The 13,833-nt window shown below is 37.4% G+C and overlaps 1 protein-coding gene across 1 annotated transcript in view; it reads left to right on the top strand.

Moving 5' to 3' along the window:
- The first annotated feature begins 6,693 nt into the window (after positions 1-6,693).
- Positions 6,694-13,833, top strand: part of LOC139734625 (tRNA (carboxymethyluridine(34)-5-O)-methyltransferase ALKBH8-like) — a 57,505-nt gene continuing 50,365 nt past the window's right edge. The window contains exons 1-5 of the mRNA XM_071645413.1: positions 6,694-6,849; positions 8,486-8,726; positions 9,955-10,080; positions 10,824-11,024; positions 11,716-11,786. Of these exons, the coding sequence (XP_071501514.1) occupies positions 6,694-6,849; positions 8,486-8,726; positions 9,955-10,080; positions 10,824-11,024; positions 11,716-11,786 (795 nt within the window). The remainder of the gene's footprint in view (positions 6,850-8,485; positions 8,727-9,954; positions 10,081-10,823; positions 11,025-11,715; positions 11,787-13,833) is intronic.

Raw genomic sequence — 13,833 nt, forward strand, 5'->3', positions numbered from 1 at the left:
GTATAATGTTATAACTGTCTCCATTATAAATCACAAGAAAAGAAGAATGTATGTATCATGTGATAATAAAGTTGCATTAATCTTTCTCTCTTAAAATTACTGCCCTGACCGTGGTATTTAAACATAATTTTTTTCCTTTGGCATACAACTCATTATTTGACATTGTATTTACTCGAGATACATTATCAGGTCAAACATGTGCTGACACTGAATATGATATTTATATCAATTTAGTATAATTACAAACAATAACTGTATCTATTGGTAGATGAATCTGTCTGACAGGTAATCTTAAAAGAGGTAAAACTTTCCCGTGGAGTTGATTTTGGAAATAAAAATCTTCTGCCTTTATTGGTTCTCGAAGAAAATGTGTTTCTTTGCTAGGGGACAACTCAAGCATATATGATATATATGTCAATGACAGAAAATGGCTGACTGCTTCAAAACCTGGGCATTGTTCATGAATATTTTGGTTGAATTACTTCTTTCTTTATAGTTCTCTTTTTCAATTAGTGCCCCAACTCTCGTTCATCAAAGTGAAAGGGGAGTTATAATCACGCTTTTGATGCTACGAGTCGCTGAAGAGACGATACCTGGCTGGGTATATTGTAGTAGATTTCTTGTCAGTGTTTCATGTTTGGTTTTGTTTCGTCGCAGCAAAGGAAAAACGTTCTCAGGTCATTACAACAAAGAATGGTGCAGCTTTATGTTCATCTCATTTTTTTTTTCCGTTCTTTTTTGTTTTTCACTCACAGCAAACATACATGTTTTGAAATGCAGCTGTTTTGCACCATCGTGATAAATAATAGGTGCACAAATAATATTCTGAAAGTACGCACTTGGTGATTTCGGTGATTATTCAGATGTTGAAGACACTCACGTAATGTTGATATACCAGAGTAAGAGAATATATCTACATATATGAATGTATGTCATTCTTGATCTCTCTCTATCTTTGCATGTCAATAGTTACTATGCCACGCACGAGGCTGTAAGACATAAATTGCTGTCTGTGCTTCTAAGAAGAGTATTGCACAGGTAGTGGCACTGGTTTGTAAGAAGCACCCATCTTTTTGTTGAATTATGGAGAGATGATCGTACGACCGAGCTAGAATCATGGTGAAACATTTGACATTGACTGTACTTGCACCCTATCCCTATCTCAGTTTGAGTGCATAATGACCCAAAGTGACAATTTTGTTCATTTCATTGTTTAAGAGATGTGTAGTGCTTCATCAGTGATTCATTCTCTTCTTCTATAATTAGCAGCATGCAGGTCACACGTTTGAAACTTTCATGATCTGCGTCATTTTTAGCACCGATTATAGTTTTTTAGATGAGGATAGTGACATGACAAGAGTTAGGGATGCTTGTGACTGGGTATATTTGCACTTTGATTTTGACAAAGCCCTAAGAAGAAACTTCATATAGCCATGTAGGATACACTTTTTACGTAGCAGTGCAGATCTGAACACCTTTTAATAAGCTTTTAAACAAACAAATTTCGGTTCGTGGATAATTTTATCAAAATCATAGTGTCAATTCGTGATTCCACTTTAATGGTACTGTGCACATAACAAGGAACAATGGTTGTCTAGCAGTATATGTATATTTTTGGATATTCTTGCCATGTTGAGAACAAGAGCACAAAAATGCACACTCTCTTGTTTGTTAATATTTTTGTTACATTTACTGTGCTAAAACTTTGGAATATTTAACATAAAGTCTGATTCTCAAGGAATCAGTTTTTTCTCTCTTTTTTTTTTTTTTTTTTGCATTTCTAGTGGAGCTCCATTTGCACCCCATATAAACTCAGCAACATTGAAAGTTTGGGGAACTTCAGTTGGGACTTCGTTTCTTTCATTTTTTTTTTACTCTCTTACCCTACCTCACCTAGACCTAGTGTGCTGTGTTGTGTATGCAAATTTTGTTCTGTGTGCAGAAAATCTCTTCTGCCTCACATGCTATTTATGATCGTGCTGCATTGGGCAAGACTGGATGCCACGGGGGAGGCAACTTTGTGTATTTATAACCAAGATTTAATGGAGTACTACAAAATGGAGGTTTAAAAAGGAAAATGTGGGTAGTACTATGTATGCATTGTCAGGAAAACAAACAAACAAGAAGAAATACATGCAACGACAAAGTGTGTTGCTGCAAATATATTATTTCTGTTCTCTCTCTCTCTGTCTATCTATCTATCTATCTATATCTATATCTATATCTTTCTCTGTTAAATGTAATATTATATTCTTGCCACACATCAGTTTTGGGGACACTTCTTTACCAGTACCATGTTCCCAAGTATTTGCCATGATTATGAGGTTACGATACGATACAGTTACTGCAGTACTGACTGTATCACTGAAGATTTTCACATTGGAATCCTTTGGAGTTTTGCATTTGCACAACCCTTTTTTCTATCAGCATGCTAATTTTTCCCCTTTGTGAATTCGTTTTGCAAGGTCATTTGTGACCTGGTGCCCTGTTAACACCAGAAAAAAAAAAAAGAAAAGGAGAAAAATATGGTTGATTATGAGAACATTTGATGGCTTTTCCTTCCCATGTAGAGTGGAATTTACAGATATTCAGAGAATTACTTTATGACAAACTGGTTACTGTGAATATTTTAATGTTGACATGCTTACTGTCAGTACTTCTATTATCGTGTCATCTTTAAAAGACTGTTAAAATCCAAGTGAATGTCGCTTATTGTTATTTTGTTTTCTATGACATTGCAGGCTAGCTTTGCCATATCTTTGACTGTATCATACTTCATATATTTATTCGTATTGTAGAAGGATTTCACAGAATGTGTGAGGAATAAGGACTGATACATCTTTGTGCGCCTATTTTACCGAGCGCATTGAACACTTACTCCCAACGTGGCCCCTTCACTGGGATCAGACGGGCAGAGTTGAATCCGTATGTGACCGTCATGCATGCAGGAGTTTATGCACACTTCAGTATTTTATTATTTGTCTTTCTTTTGAATGAGAGCTTCTGGTAGGTTCGACCATTGAGCACCTACCCCTGTAGTTGCAGCTCCTTGGCATCTTTGGATTCCATTTTTTTTTTCATTCTGTTCAGTTGTCTACCTCTTGTGTTATAATGAGCTCTCTGCAAAAAAAAAGAGCCTTTCATACTGCACACATGAAGGGAGATTTTGCTAGATAGTTTTACCTGAATTTTGCTAGATTTATGTCTGACATGAATGTGTCATGCACAAGTTTAATCTGTGAAATTTCCTTTCTTCTCTTTCTTTGTGTAACAGAAGAATATTATTTGTGATATATTTATTTATGTGTCAGGAGTATTTAGCGAGAATATTTACTTTGTTTAACGGTATATGCTCACTTTGGCACGATACAGTCAATGTTGTGTACTTTGTGTAGTTCAAAAGACTGACAGAACTTATCTGTATTTGTAAATATGTATGTCATTTATGGGTCATTTCCTGTCACTGGGCAATATATCCATATATCAAATGATAATTATTAATATTATTATATACATGGCAAAATAAAAAAGTGCTATTGTAACAGGTACCTTGCTGACTTGTTGTATTTATTGTCTCTTTAGTAACTGGAAACTGATTTTGTTGCTTGATTTGATTTATTTCCACACTCAATGAAATACAAATTGAATACAAATTTCAAAGACACAAAGACAAAAAAATAACAAGTGCAATGATTTAGAATGATAACATAGCATTACACAAAGAGGTAAACATATTAAAGCAGTAGTGCATTGTATTGTGCAGTAAACATGTACAAAACATATGAATAAGATAGATAGTAAGTATTTTTCCAGTAGATATCAGAAATGATTGAATGCAGGAGACCACCACTGTGATTATGAAGATGAATGAGATTGAGGATGGTCTGCAGGACTTAGACAATGATCAAAGTGATGATGATGAAAGTGATGATGATGATGATGATGATGATGATGATGATGATTAAAATCTAGATATGTTGATGCAATCTTTTCTTAAAAGATATCAAATGATGATAGAAGTGGTCAATATGAGCAGCAGTCGGAAATGATGAAGAAGAATATCCAAATATTTGTCACAATGATTCAGATTGATTCACATCTAATGCTGAAAGCAGCGATAATTCAAATTTATTTGATGGTACATGAAAATTGTTGTGCTGTGAAATCTCGATGGTGCCTGTACACATGATCTAGAACAACTTTTTATTCTTATGTCTAGCGGCCCTAAGATTGTTTATTTCTGGTTGTCCGACCTTCAAGCTATCCATCCCCTTGACTTTGAATAATGTTAACTCTTTTCCTCAAGTTTCAGATAATTTTATTTACCGCTAATGTTTCACTGTTGAAAATCATTGACTTGTTCAGTTTGAGTACGACTATAAAATGTTTACATTTGTGATAACATTTGAATAAATCTGACATTATTCAACACTCGCGCCAGATCGTGCTCTGCGATGGAATGTAAAAAAAGGTATTTTGGTAATGCACATACATTATGAATGCACACTTGCCAACATTTTCATTTGAGAAAGCGGTAGAATCCAGGATGCCTATGCGAGCAGCGCTAGCTTGAATGCTAATGAAATCATTCAAAAGCGGTAGTCTACTGCCAAATGCGGTAGAGTTGGCAAGTATGTGAATGCCACAAGTAAAGTCGGGTCAGCAACTTCTCTGAAGAGACCCTTGGTTGAACAACGAAACACATTTTGATTTGTTGCCAAGTTTTCAGAATTATCGCAGTTGATTTGCAATCTCTGAATTCGATCTTCAATAGTTAAAGTCAGAACATTAGACAACTATCTGCTGTAACTCTTCACGAAAAAAAAAACCAGTCACATAGAATTAAGGAAATTAGTGTCTTGGATTGTTTGCTTGTTTTGTTTGTGTTTTTGTAGATTTTTCTTTCAAAAAAAAAACAACAACAGCAACTTGAAAATATGTACAGCCTTATTTGATCAGCGGTTGGAACTCTCACAAGTTTTTATTTCTCTTTGTACCTCTGCGTAGAATTTAAAACTTGATATGCGAATGCGATGAGCTAATGGTTTAACTTCATGATTCACATGCCTTCTCATTGAAGCGTGAATCGCCGACTATGATTTTAGAACAATCATGCGCCAAAGGCATTTCCCCTCATCACGTGCATCGAAATAATGTCAGCTTTCCCTGCAGTCGTATCATAATATATGTATGAGCCATGAGGTTACATTGCTGATTGCAGTCATTATTCACAGTAATGTCCTGAGACGCTCATTTTGGAGTGACCTCAGGGATCACTTGAAGATTTTAGAGTGATCCCTGAGGTCACTCTAAAACGAGTGAAAATTAACATTTTCACTCAAAATTCACTCCAATTTCACTCTAAATTCACTCTTTTAAGAGTGAATATTTTCACTCTATTTTTTTTTAGAGAGTATGATAATGATACATTGTCATGAGAACTAAAGTGATCTGTCATATCAGAAGAGCAGAATGATTCGGAGTTCCATCAGAATTTGACAAAGAGTTACATTATTGAAAATGTTTTGGCCGAGTACTGGTATTGGTCGCTACCCCCCCCCCCCCCCCCCCCCCCACTAACACACACACAGATCGATTGGAAGAGGTGGTAGTGTTGTCCCCTCTGTAGAAAGGGCAGCACATAGAATCAACCAAAAGTTAAAAAGAAACAACTCGAAAGTTTGAATGGATTGTCCTATTTTGCTCACTCTTCACGGAATGTCAACCGAATCTTTCCGCATTCTCTCTATCCATCTTAATTTGAGTGAAAAGAGCCCTTTTTAAGCAAAACAGTGCTCCTCGGGGTGTTTTTGTTTTTATCCGTGTATAAAACGGGAATCTTGTATTAACTGAGGAGCAATAATGGCGGAGCCAATCCAAAGTAAAATGATAACAACAATGATAATGCTACAACTGTGTAAAATAAAACCATGTAATTTAAATATCGCAATTATTTTCGTTTGTCCATTAAATGCATGTTTGACATTTCGATGAATTTTGAAATAATAATTTGCTGCAGGTGAGAACATTGGATACCAAGATACATGTAATTCAACCGCTGAGAGATGTAAAGAGAAGTGTATGGGATGAGAATTTGAAGTAGATGATGGCATCATTATCTATACAATTTCAAAAATTTGTTTGAAATACGAGTTTACTTGAAAATAATAATTAATGTCGTCTTAACATCAAACAGGATATTAGTAGTTCTGCAATCATTACTTGTGCATTGCACTTGCAAGCCCGGACTTACTCAGGTCAGATGATTTTGTTTAGAAGTAAATAAGCAACTACTGTAGAGGAAAATCCGTCCCTCTGGCAAAGTATTTGAAATTGCTTGCTGGAAATGCTTACCTTTTCTCCTTAATTTCATTCTATTTGGGTGAAAAGCGGCTTTGGCAAAAAAAAAAAAAAAACCACCCAAAAAACATGGTTGTTGTTGTTACTGTTGTTATTGTTGTTTTTTGTTGTTATTATTGTTGTTGTTGTTGTTGTTTAATACATGTCACAATACAACCCAGAAATACAACCTGTAGTACTCTAGAAATGAAACACTGTTACTTTCCAGCCAAATTCGAGGAGAGACACGTACCAGACAAGAGATGGCGCTGTACTAAATTGCGCAATAGTCTTCACAGGTGTATCAGTCTCCATGCATGCAATACATGCTGCATGCAAGCTTCACAATTAATCATGGAATCGTGTGATACCGAGCTCGAGGAAAGTCTGTCGGGGAAACAACGAGAGAAGTTATCAAAGTCCGAGCGAAAGTTGGCGAAGAAACAAGCTAAAGCACGTCACACACTACTGAAACATGAAGGATTACAAACTTCCCCGCATCCAACGCGGGTAAGCACAGAGTGTTGCAGAAATAGTCATTCATTCCTCTACGTCAGTCCCACATACTTACACTTGTGTTTGAACTATCCCACCCCCCTTTCTGAACAGTAAATTTGTCGTGGATGGTTTAGTAATCTAGTCCTGTATCTGCATCGTATTTATAGATCATAGAACGACGATTAGACTAAGTGATATCTCTGAAGCCACATAATGTGATTGTCTAGAGAACTTGCATTACGGTACCACATTCCATGTGCAGGTGAGGTGATGAGTTGGAAGCAAATTATATTTTTGAAGTGGAAGATTCTAGATAGACTCTATTATACGAATAATTTATGAGTTGTGAGTGCATTAGGCACGAATATTGCACGAGGTGCGAGATGAAAGCCTCTGGTCTATTCAACGCGGTGTGTAGCGCCGCGTTGAATAGACCAGTGCAGTGGCGAATCTCGCGCCGAGTGCGATATTACGTGCCCCAATGCACTCACAAAATCATAAATTATTCGTTTTATACAACACCTTGTCCATAATCACAGTACTAAATCAGCTAGTGAACGACAACTCGGATAGGTCCAAAAATAAATGTAACAGTTGGGCCGAGAATTCTAAACCAAACACTCGCAATGATTCGACCACATAGTCACAGGAATCGCAAACTCTGCAGGGTCTAACGTTAGGACCTACCCATTCTAACCGTTAATACGCCGTTTACTGATCACACCATCGTTAGGTCGATAACGCTAATGTTAGGTCTAAGCTGATCTGAGATGTCGGTAGATCGTAGGTCTAGACTATGTCTATTTCCGACAATGATTTTGTATGAAACCACAGGGAAAAAAAATCAAATTACGGCTTCTCAACTTGATTTTGAGATCACTGTGGTCCACGTAGCAGATCTGAGTCAAAAGTAAAAACACAGCTGTAGGCCCTACTAAAGGCCCGTATATCGAGTATGCAATACATATCACTCAGTACATGCCACTAGCTGCAGCTGCGCGCACACGTTGCATGTACTTGATTGCTGCGCCTTTCCTGTGAATGAACCAGTGCAGCGCTGCAGCCAAGCACGTATAGTACATGTACTTTGCTTGTGAAGTCGAGCAGCCGTGCATTTGTAGCTCCCCGCGAAGCTGTGCATTAGTACCTGCGAGCTGTGCAATAGGGGGCCTAATGCATGGCTGTCACTCTCAATGAGTTTGATAGATATTTTCTAATGAATGTCATGTGACATGTTCTTGGCCAATCACAATTCGATATCATTCTAAGGTGTTGTATAATCATAAATGTTGTTATCTTTGGACCAATGCCTGCCCCAATGGCAATGCATATCTCAACAGGGAATCACTGGGTACTAATGTATTGCAGAGTATGTCCACATTCTTTGGTGAGATTATTCTTTGAAAATAATGGAAAATTACTTCATATTTTCAATTTATGTGATATGTGCAGTTATTTTTTTTTTTCAACCCATTGAAGACAAGTCCTGAGAATACTCGGGCAGGTATCTATGTGAAATGCTCGTTTTAGCAAAATCAGCCTGTCCTCAACTGGTGAAATGTATCCTTTGTATCTTTTTGTTTATGTAGAAACACTTTGACTTTAATTGAATTTATATCTGAAAGGTTATTTTTGTTTGTGTCTGTAGAATATATTGGTAGCCAATGGTGGTCTTGGTAATGGCATCGAGAGAGAGGAGATCCTCCTCCTCTTCGGCAGCGTCGGACCGGTGGATGATGTCGTGATGCTGAGAGAGAAGCCCTACTGCTTCGTGAAGTATGGTAACACATCTCACGCCATTGCTGCCATGCAGAAACTACACGGCCATCAGCTGAGAAGGGGTCTTGGCCCAGACAATGTTGTCCTCTACCTGTCTTTCGTGGAGAGCGGTAAGACATCATACTGTAAACAAGGAAATTTTTACGCATTTCATGCAACATCTAAATAGTGCAAAAATAAAAGCATGCAAATATTTTTGCTTGTAATATGTAATGATATATTTTCTTTTTGATTCCACAGAATTTAAAACATGTAAAATTAATTTTACTGCACTGAATGCAAATATTTACTCTGGCAATAGTTTCCAATTTTACAGTATTATTTGTACAAGTGAATGCTAAACAGTGGGATATGTGTCATGTAAAAAGAAAAATCAAAGCATTTCAAACTGACATTATGGGCTAGAGTGTTCACTATTTTAGGGGAGAATTGGGAGCAATACCTTGATGAAAATCTTTTTTTTTTTTTTGTATTCTGAAGGTCTCATTAGGGATGATTGTTATAAGGGGGGGGGGGAGCAAATCTGCTTAGCGTGAAATACTAGAGTCTTTAAGCTGAGGTCAGACTACTGTAAAAGTGGATATTTTTTGCGCTAGGCCAGGTAAGAAGAGTTTCACGTGTTTTTAATTCCGTGGAATCAAGACATCAACTACTGGAACATATGACATGCAAAAATATTCGCTTGCTTTTATTTTCACGCTAGCTTCTGGTTGCGTGAAATGCGTGAAAATTTCAACACCGCAAAAATTTCCACTTCTACTGTCTTATTTGCCAGAGTATACTCAGAGATTAGGTGCAAGTTTAGTGTCTGTAATAGACTCTGCACCCATAAATTAACTGATGTGATCTTTACCAAGATGATGGTAGGTCTTTTTAGCATAGGTCTATCTCCTCTGATTATGAAACCCTTGAAGAGATAATGTTTACATGAATGACTGTAGGGAGCATTTTAATTTGTCTACTAGAAGTATGATGGTACTTAATCATGCTCTATATTTCTTTCATACCTGTATACATATTACATTAATTTTTGATCATGATAAATGATATGTATTCAAGCTTCTCACACATTTCGTGAAAGTACTTGTCTGACTGTGTGATAGTGGTCATACCAGTTCTTGGTACTTTAAGAACAAAAACTTTAAGTCAAACAGTTTATGTTATGCAGAATTTACCAAAATATACTGAAGCTCAGTGAAGATATGATGCTGTGCTAACTCATTAAATGAGATTATAAGTTCAAATTGTGTGATTGATTGTTAGGAGTGTGTGTGCAATAAAGTTGATTCTAAATGTGTATTCAAAGATATATTTTGGTCATGGTGCAAATACATGCAGTGCCTTCTGACAAGGAATCCAACAACAGTTTACCTCCTGGTCTCGTCATCATACCTGACTTCGTAGACGAGGACCTCGAGCAGAAACTCCTGGACAGCATCGTGTGGGAGAGCAATGAAGAGAATGGTGAATACAAAGATGCTCTTTTGTTGAATTCTGGATAAGCTTGATGATGATGCGTATGTTGTGGTGTAGGGAAGTGCTCGGCGGGAAATGGTAATGGGTTGGTTGTCAAGAACATTTTCCTTCAGAGTTTCAGTATGGCCACAATGGTGCTGAGTTGCATATTGTTAGATGTCATTGAATAGATACAATTTGTCTATTCGTATATTGATTTCTTTCCTTATTTAGTGATTCAGTTAGCCATTTGTGTACTTATTTATTAGTTCATTCATTTATTATCCATTTGTTTATGTTGCATAATGCAATTTCAACTCAAAGAATAAAATCTGCCACCAGAGTCTTAATTTAAGGAGAGTAATAACACACAAAGCTCTCAAATGCCTTCAGAAACTGTTTCCATGAATCTTGTTCCAATTGTAATAACCATATTAAAAACAACAACAACAACAACAGGTATTTGCCCAAAAATGACTTTACAATTAATTAAACACTCCACATAGCACAAAAGGACTTAGAAGTTCTTAGAATTTTCATATTTCTTATTGTTGAACCTGTGTGATTTTTAAAGCTAACATTGCCTTGCTGTTTCGAAGCCAATAGATAACTCCCAGCAAATTTTGTCTTTTCCTTTGAGTAAAAAATAAAGGCAGAATGTCATTGTCAAATACAGTAAACTGGGAAATGTAGTAGGCGAGACTGAATAGTTTTTGTGAATGCACCTTTTTCATGTCCTTCTCTCTTGGCAGAAAAACAGAGCCTGAAGCACAGGAGGGTCCAGCACCACGGCTACGAGTTTAACTACGCCACTAACAACGTGGACACTGAGAGGCCCCTGCCAGGTGGCATGCCCGCCCTCTATAGTCGAGTCATTGACAGGATCATGGAAACGGGACACATGAAGGTCAGGCTGGATCAGCTGACCATCAACCAATACCAGCCTGGCCAGGGTAAATTAATTTCCTCGTACACTAATTTGTTTCGTGGAGTTAACAAAAGGGGGGAGGATGACAAAGGACAGATGTACTTGCCTCAAATGAATACTACGATGGCACTGTTCATGACTTATGTTTCAGAAAAGAAGAAAAATAAAGTTCAAGGAATCAAATTTATATTTTGGAGTAACGCAATCCCTCATATTATGTGAACATTCAGTTCAGGTGGAAATGGTACATGTTTCTATTATGTGACAAGGGAGAAGAAGATCGAATTCATTTCCTGAATTTTGGAAAAGGTCTTGGCAGAAGTGAACATTTGATTATATGTTTGTTTTTTGTTTTTTGTCTGTGTTTTTTTAGGAATAGCAGAACCCTTCACTGCTTTCAAACTGTCTGAATTTATGAATCATGTCAGGAATATTGCATCTGATTTTTTGTTTTGATCATCGTAACAGCAAGTTTATTGTGAATGAAATGGGTAAAATGAGGTGAAGATTAGGGAAACTCTTGTATGTTTTCCCTTTGCAAAATCAGAAGGAAGCGTAATCCTTCCTTTAAAAAAAACCCACACATAGTCACCATGATGAATCAGGGAAGTAAATGAGTAAACACAGACATAACTAAATGATATGAAGTCTAACTTGCAGGGTCACCTGCACCATGATTTACCTGGTATTGTTCATTACCCCCTCCCCCCTTGCAGGTATACCGCCTCATGTCGACACCCATTCAGCTTTCGAGGACTCCATCGTTTCCCTCAGTCTCAACTCCCAGGTAATTATTGTGGCCCTGCCACTGACAGTCATGGGAAGATTTGATATCAGTGTAGACGGAGCCATGTCTGTCGTGATATACAACTTCCCCTCTCTAGGGCAAGTTCACTGAAATGTGTGTGTGACTTGAGTGCATGCAGCATTATTGGTAGACCGCATTGGAGAAAATTTGAGGAAAATTGGACAATCTGTTCAAAAGTTATGATTTTTTTTTTTTTTTTTTTTTGGGGGGGGGGGCAAGTTTTTGAGCAGCCATCACTGGATGAGAAGTCTACTACAGTTTGTGATGCCTCATATGAAGAATGACATAAAGAAAAAAATATAATGAATATTCAACATTTTTTTCACTTTTTTGGCATAATAAAAGAGCACTTGACTTGCCTCTCTCAGACGGGTGGTGGGGAAAAATACTACCCTCAACATATGACAGTAACAAGTTGAGGGAACGTGTACTTTTCAGTGAAAAAAAAAAGAATTTTGTTAAATTTCTTTACACTGTCTTTATATCGTTCTACACACGTGATGTTGCAAACTGTAGTAGTTTTTCTTATCCAGCAATGGCAGCACCAAAACTGTAAAAATTCATGCCTTTTGAACAGATTTTCAGATTTTCCGTGAACTTTCACTGATGTGTTCCACTGATATTGTTGCATTCACTCAATCCACACATATATTTGGGCAAACTTTAATTTTTTTTTCTGTCTTAGCCCTCTTTCCACTTCATATTCTTTTCCTCTCATGCCATACATCCAGTTTAAAGCCCACTCATGTGTCAGCTGAACTGTCGATTATTGCTCTAAAATGTAGACATATATGTGTAAGAAATGTGAGAAACGATGCTCTGATATCTTTTATTGATTATTATCTGATTGTATTTCACGATATCACGACAAAAATGCGAAATATTAGCTGAAAAGGCTCGCCAGAAATCCACGATCTCAGAGTTTACTCTTCATGGTTGCTAAGTAATTTTTCCATAATCGATTATCAATAGTTGACAAATCGGGTCACAGCAATATACATCAATCTTCTGCGCTAGAGTGAATCGCATGCAGCTTGTTAGAAAATATGATTGCAAGGGTACGATCGATCATCACGTTACGTTTCACCTTCCCACAATGCTGTGAACGCGGGGTTAACGGGGAGGGCTCTTCTGGAATAAAAGTTGTGTACTATGATCGAAATTATTCTACACTTTTGATCTCAAAACACTCCAAAACAACTCATCATCCTGGCAAATCAGCCAGGTAAATTTCTTGGTCGACCCTTTTGATGTATTGGAAGTAAATTCCAAGAGATGGAAGATGAATTTTGAGCCCTTGCAAAAATTGTGTTTTGGCTTTAAGAATTTTTCCCTGATGCTTTCTTGCCCTGTGTCTCTTGACTCATGTTCTCCCCTTGCTCTCCCCTTCCATCTTCTCCACCTTCTTCCTTTCAACCAGTTTTCCCTCTTCCTTCTATCCGATCCCACCCATCCTTAATGTGTCTGTTCGCATATTGGTTTGGTTTTTGCTTCTTTTCTTTATTTCTTTCCCCCTTTGATTGATTTGTTACTGCATTTAGATCCGAAGCCTCGTTTATAATCACTGCTGATTCTGAAAACATGAGGTAGAGAGTATGCCCCTGTCTCATGTCTTGCAGAACAGGTACACAAGCACGTGTCGGTGTAATGGGGTAGGGGGGAGAGGTGGCCGTTATCAGCGCTCAATCCAATTAAAATGTCTTATTGTCCCAGGGGCATGATTAATCATGCATTGTAATTACATCCGCAGTGCTGTCTTGCAGTGGACTGGTCGCGTTCTCCACAGCACGCATGGTGGTTTATAAGGTCACAGTATTGTTCAACTAATAAAACTTTCATTGCTGCTTTTTGTTTGTTTTTTATAGGATATCCCCTGTTATTCAGCTGATAGCTTTCCCGATGGAACTTATTATTTGCTAGGAGTAAGTGATTGAGAAGCGGGGGGGGGGGGGGGGGGGGGGGGGGGGGGGGTGGAAGAAATTGTTAATATTAATTTGGTTATGACTTGAATCATGAGTTTTAACAA

The sequence above is a fragment of the Diadema antillarum genome, unplaced genomic scaffold (assembly GCF_040938485.1).
Source record: "Diadema antillarum isolate AM-2024a unplaced genomic scaffold, OU_Dant_1.0 scf00000026, whole genome shotgun sequence".
Classification (NCBI taxonomy): domain Eukaryota; kingdom Metazoa; phylum Echinodermata; class Echinoidea; order Diadematoida; family Diadematidae; genus Diadema; species Diadema antillarum.